The 6,504-nt window shown below is 16.6% G+C and overlaps 3 protein-coding genes across 3 annotated transcripts in view; 1 reads left to right on the top strand and 2 right to left on the bottom strand. All coding sequences in view use genetic code 6, as the record gives it.

Annotated features, from left to right (window-relative positions):
- Positions 1-79, bottom strand: part of TTHERM_001200170 (hypothetical protein) — a gene marked incomplete at both ends in the record, with an annotated part of 258 nt that extends 179 nt beyond the window's left edge. Inside the window, one exon of the mRNA XM_012795837.1 lies at positions 1-79. This exon is cut by the window's left edge and continues 179 nt beyond it. Coding sequence (XP_012651291.1) covers positions 1-79 — 79 coding nt within the window.
- A 5,226-nt stretch (positions 80-5,305) lies between these two features.
- TTHERM_01200160 (hypothetical protein) lies at positions 5,306-5,491 on the bottom strand (the record flags this gene model as incomplete). The annotated part of the gene is made up of 1 exon (XM_001008896.1): positions 5,306-5,491. The coding sequence occupies one exon, from the start codon at positions 5,489-5,491 to the stop codon at positions 5,306-5,308; it is 186 nt and encodes a 61-aa protein (XP_001008896.1).
- Positions 5,492-6,379: 888 nt separating this feature from the next.
- TTHERM_001198180 (hypothetical protein) overlaps positions 6,380-6,504 on the top strand; it is a gene marked incomplete at both ends in the record, with an annotated part of 454 nt that continues 329 nt past the window's right edge. The window contains 2 exons of the mRNA XM_012795836.1: positions 6,380-6,401; positions 6,475-6,504. The exon at positions 6,475-6,504 is cut by the window's right edge and continues 329 nt beyond it. Coding sequence (XP_012651290.1) covers positions 6,380-6,401; positions 6,475-6,504 — 52 coding nt within the window. The remainder of the gene's footprint in view (positions 6,402-6,474) is intronic.

Here is a 6,504-nt window from a genome sequence, read left to right as displayed (position 1 = left end):
TATTTTTTGATTTTTTAATTAGTTTCTTTCTTGTTTATTTAAATTCCAAATGATACCAATATTTAATCAAAAACAACATATAAAAATTCAAATGGCATTCCAGTTTGTAGATAATTTAAAATTCAATTGCAACAGCTAATTTTGTTATTTCATTTAAAAAATCTGCTATTTTTTATATCAAATTTTGTTGTTAAAATCAACGATTGTGTGAATTTCCGTTAAATCTTAATTGTTAATTTCATTTAAATGAAAAATAAATATTAGCATATCTTAAATTATTTTAATTGATTGATTTATAAATTTATTTTAAATTATGATTTAATTATATTTAAAGAAAACCAACTCTAAAATTATAAATAGTAAATGATATTTAAATAAATACTTTGTATATTTTATGTTATAAATACTTTTTATAACATGTAATCAAAGAATATATAATTTAAATGCTTTTTGATTTTTAATTAATTTTTTCTTTCTTGCTTATTTAAATTCCAAATGATACTTTTGATTATTTAAATTCCAAATAATACCTATATTTTATCAAAAACAACATAAAAAATTCAAATGGCATTGTAGTTTGTAAAGAATTTAAGATTAAATATTAGCAGCTATTTTTATTATTTTATTTAAAAAATCTCTTATTTTTTATATCTAATTTTGTTGTTGAAATCAACGATAACATGAATTTCCGTTAAATCTTAATTTTTAATTTAATTTAAATGAAAAATAAATATTATCATACTTAAATAATTTTAATTGATTAATAAATTTATTTTAAATTATGATTTGATTATTTTTAAAGAAAATCAACTCTAGCATTTTAAATAGTAAAAATATTAATATAAATACTTTGTATATTTTTTATCCTATAAATACTTTTTATAACATATAATCAAAGAATATATAATTTAAATGTTTTTTGATTTTTAATTAGTTTTTTCTTTCTTGCTTATTTAAATTCCAAATGAAATTATTGCTTATTTAAATTCCAAATGAAATTCTTGCCTATTTAAATTCCAAATGATACCAATATTTAATTAAAAACAACATAAAAAAATTCAAATAGCATAGTAGTTGGTAGATAATTTAAAATTCAATAGCAGCAGCTATTTTTGTTATTTTATTTAAAATCAAAGATAGTATGAATTTCCGTTAAATCTTAATAGCTAATTTCATTTAAATGAAATATAAATATTAGCATATTTTAAATAATTTTAATTGATTAATAAATTTATTTTAAATTATGATTTGATTATTTTTAAAGAAAATCAACTCTAGCATTTTAAATAGTAAAAATATTAATATAAATACTTTGTATATTTTTTATCCTATAAATACTTTTTATAACATATAATCAAAGAATATATAATTTAAATGTTTTTTGATTTTTAATTAGTTTTTTCTTTCTTGCTTATTTAAATTCCAAATGAAATTCTTGCCTATTTAAATTCCAAATGATACCAATATTTAATTAAAAACAACATAAAAAAATTCAAATAGCATAGTAGTTGGTAGATAATTTAAAATTCAATAGCAGCAGCTATTTTTGTTATCTTATTTAAAAAATCTCTTATTTTTTATCTCAAATTTTGTTGTTAAAATCAAAGATTGTATGATTTTCCTTTAAATATTGCTAACGAATTTCATTTAAATAAAAAATAAATATCAGTATATCTTAAATAATATTAATTGATTTATAAATTTATTTTATATTATGATTTAGTTATTTAAAAAAAATTAAATTTAACATTTTAAAAAATAAATAATACTGAAATAAATATTATGTATATTTTATCCTTTAAATATTTTTTATTACAAGTAATCAAAGAATATATAATTTAAATGTTGTTAAAATCAACGTTTGTAGGAATTTCCGTTAAATCTTGTTAGCTAATTTCATTTAAATGAAAAATAAACATTAAAATATCTTAAATAATTTTAATTGATTTATAAATTTATTTTAAATTATGATTTAGTTATTTAAAAAAATCAACTCTAACATTTTAAATAATAAAAAATACTGAAATTTATATTTTGTATATTTTATCCTTTAAATATTTTTTATTACATGTAATCAAAGAATAAATAATTTAAATATTTTTTGATTTTTTATTATTTTTTTCTTTCTTACTTATTTAAATTCCAAATGATACCAATATTTAATTAAAAACAACATAAAAAAATTCAAATAGCATAATAGTTTGTAGGTAATTTAAAATTCAATAGCAGCAGCTATTTTTGTTATTTTATTTAAAATACCTCTCATATTTTATATATAATTTAAATGTTGTTAAAATCAACATTTGTATGAATTTCCGTTAAATCTTGTTAGCTAATTTCATTTAAATGAAAAATAAATATTAACATATCATAAATATTTTTAATTGATTTATAAATTTATTTTAAATTATGATTTACTTATTTTTAAAGAAAACCAACTCTATCATTTTAAATAATAAATAATATTGAAATAAATACTTTGTATATTTTATCCTATAAATACTTTCTATAACATGTAATCAAAGATTATATAATTTAAATGTTTTTTGATTTTTAATTAGTTTTTTCTTTCTTGCTTATTTAAATTCAAAACGATATCAATATTTAATTAAAAACAACATATATAAATTCAAATGACATTGCAGTTTGTCGATAATTTTAAATTCAATAGCAGAATCTTATTGTTATCTTATTTAAAAAATATCTTATTTTTTATATCAAATTTTGTTGTTAAAATCAACGATAGTATGAATTTCCGTTAAATCTTGTTAGTTAAAATCATTTAAATGAAAAATAAACATCAGAATATCTTAAATAATTTTAATTGATTTATAAATTTATTTTAAATTATGATTTAGATATTTTAAAAAAATATTAAATTTAACATTTTAAATAAAAAAATACTAAAATAAATATTTTGTATATTTTATCATTAAAATATTTTTTATTACTTATAACGAAAGAATATTTTATTTAAATAATATTTACTATAACTTTAATACTTAAGAAATTAAATAATAGAAAACTATTATTTTACAATGAAATTAATGTTAAAATGAAATAGCATCTTTAGAAATTTAAATTGCATATAATTTATGATTCAAATAGCTTATGACAAAAAAAAAATATATATATCAGAAAAGCCTCATTCTCAGAATAAATTTGTATATTAATTAATTAGTAGAATAATAATAATAATAAAATAAAATGTTAAAAAAATTGTTTTAAAAAATTAATCGCCAGACCTCACTTTTCCTCTTATATAATATATTATCAATTAAGTTGAATTAATTCATGCCTGATTATAAATAAATAAAAATAAATATTTTGCAAAAATTAGCATCAATCATATATAAATAATATTATAGATATTAATTACTCTATTAATAACTTAAAGCTAAATAATAAATAAATATTTTATAAAATATCCTTAACTATTAATTGGAAATTATTATTTATACTTTTGTTTTTTGCTAGTTTATAAGTATGAATAACTTCTCTTATTAGAAGATCTCTTGTTTTAAATTTTTTCACTGTTCTATAAACTTACCATTCACTTTTTCTGTCTTAATGAATTTTATTTTCTAAGGTTTTTGACTTTTGAAAATAGGATTTGTTCTTTTATAAATCTATAAATTATGTGTTTTCTTTTAACTTATTTATCAGTTCTTCAACATGAACAAAATAAGCTAATTACTTAGATTTAAGATTTTTTAAATTTTGCTATAGCTTTAACTTTTATTTCTTTTTCTTGTTTTTGAATCATTTTGCTTTATTTTAAATTTAATCGTGAGCTTCTAAATCATTGGTTTTTAATATATACTATTTTTTATTGGTCTGCATACACAAATTTATCAAGAACCTTAGCCATCTAATTTTTCAGTTAAAGTATTATTTTTTAAATGTTTTATTAATTAAATATAATAAAAACTTTTCTAATCTTCAAATTTTTTAGTAATAACATAAACATATTTTTTGTTTTACATTATTTAAATAGTTTACTATTTGCTTATGCTATTATCAAGTTTTTTAATTTACTTATTTTAAAAGTATTTTTTTAAAAATAAATAATAAATTATAATATATAATTAATTAAGAAGAAATAAATCAAATTTACTATCAACTAACTTAAAATATAAATTAATTAACTCGTTTTGCATCATGAATATTTCATATTTAGATAAATAAAACTTTTTCATAACAAAATTTTATTTGAATTCACATTAAATATTTTAGACATAATTTAGTTTGTAGTTAGTAAACCAATTATAATATTTTAAATTAATAAAACAAACTGTTTTAAAATTAAAAAAAATAATTTTCTTAAAAATTAAATTATACTTTATTTTTTGTATTTTTTAGAGCGATCTAAAAAATGCCCACCTCAATTGTAATGTAAATACTCTTTATATTAAAAAGAAAGATAATCTTATAAAATTATTAACAAAAATGCATGATTCTAATTATTTTACATTTTGATTAGATTAACATTTATTATGATTAATCTATTTGAAAATAAAAATAATTGGAGAGGAAAGAAATGAATCATTTATATAAAGATGAAAGCATCTAATAATAAGCATAAAAGGAGAAATTCAAAGAATAGAGCTTGTTACATAAAATTAAATCTTTATTTTGTAATAATTAATTTAGTAAAAATGCAAAAGAATTAATTATGTATATTATTACGTAATATTTTAATTATTTTATAAGCGCTTTAAGGTAAAAAATAAAGTAAATGCCAACAATAAAATATAAATTTAAATATCATAAATACCTCCTTATTTTTTGCAACTATTTTTAAATTAATGTTACATGAGATAATAATAAAATATAGATGCTCCTGTCATTGAAATATCATGTATGAGATTGTCAGATACTTCAATAATAGGATTAATATCAATTAAAATATTATTGAAAATAATTAATAACTTATAAAATTTAGCATGCTAGCAGTCCTAAAAGAATATTGATTTAATTCATTTTTATTATATATTGTATAAATAGTGCATGATAAAAATTATTTATATTTTATGGAAATTTTAATTATTTTTGTTAATTAATTTAATAAAGTAAATACCCCAAAAATATGATAAAATTAATTAGATAAATAATATATATATATATTTTAATTTAATAAAATTTATGAATTATTATTTTAAAATGAAGTGGATATTAATCACCTTTATTTTTCATAAATTCTTTAAAAACAGATAAAAAAAAAACATAAAAATATTTTATCAATTTTATTTTATTATACATTCTTAATATGATGTAAACTAATTGATTTTCAATTACTTTTGTCTCAAAGCATATTAAATTCTTTGGTTTACAATCTTTAATCATAATTTGATGTCATAATGTATTGACTTCTAGCACTTTAAGGTGATTTATTTTCTTAACTATCAATTATATCTTAATCATTAGATATTTATTTAGTCAGAATATTTGATTTAGGTGTTTTTGAATAATAAGACCATCTATCTCTCATATTTTTAAAAGAATCTACATTTTTTAAGTTATCCTTATAAATTTATTCATTCACATCTTATAGAATAAATTTATCAGTTTATTATGGAGTTTATATTTGTTATTAAGGTGAGATACTAGACTATTTTATTTAGGCACTTTAAGTATTAAAGAGCTATTGAAAAGATTCTTAGCCATAAAAATTATATCCTTTTAAAAATTTAATAAGAACTTTTATTCTTCTTTATACGATCTTTAGTTTTATGAGAGATCTTATCTTATTTGAGTTCTAAACCTAAACATTTTCTAATAATTATGGAAATCTATTTTTTAAATAGAAGATAAAACTTTAAACCTTATTTCTTTTTATCTTATCACTTGATAGTGTTACGACAAACATTCCTAAAACTAGCTAGAAAATGAATTTAAAATTAGGAAGAACCAAAGTCAAAATAAGTAATGTTTAAATAATAAATATCAGATTCAATTCAGATGAAATTACTGAAATTAAATTTAGTGATAAAGCACATAGAATTGATGATTTTTAAGTTAGATTATTAAAATTATCATTTATAAAAGGTTTATATTTAGTTGTTAAATATAACTAAAGTAAAATGACTGTGTTCATCAAAGATATCTTTTATTTATAAAAAATGTAATAAATAATATAACTAAAATCAAATAATTTTATTAAATAAATAATAATAAATTTACTTTATAAAGCAAATTCTGTTGAAACAATATTGAATTCATAATTATTATAGATTTATAAGCTAGTTTACCAAATTCCCAATAATAAAACTTTTCTTTATGTCCTGCAAAAATAATTGAATATTTAATTTCAGTAAATATTGACCATTGCTTTAGTTTACCATTTCTAATTTTTAAGAATATTAACAAAGGTATCACTATGATCCAAATAAATAACATAGGTATGCTAAAATAAATCATATAGGGTAAGTGATATTCAGGATCAAAACATTTGATATTAAAATCTAAATCTAGGTAACTTTCATCTCCTATTTTAATGCAATT

Source organism: Tetrahymena thermophila (assembly GCF_000189635.1).
Source record: "Tetrahymena thermophila SB210 genomic scaffold scf_8254797, whole genome shotgun sequence".
Taxonomy (NCBI): domain Eukaryota; phylum Ciliophora; class Oligohymenophorea; order Hymenostomatida; family Tetrahymenidae; genus Tetrahymena; species Tetrahymena thermophila.
Note: the sequence above shows the minus strand (reverse complement) of the source record. Positions and strands in the feature narration are given on the sequence as shown.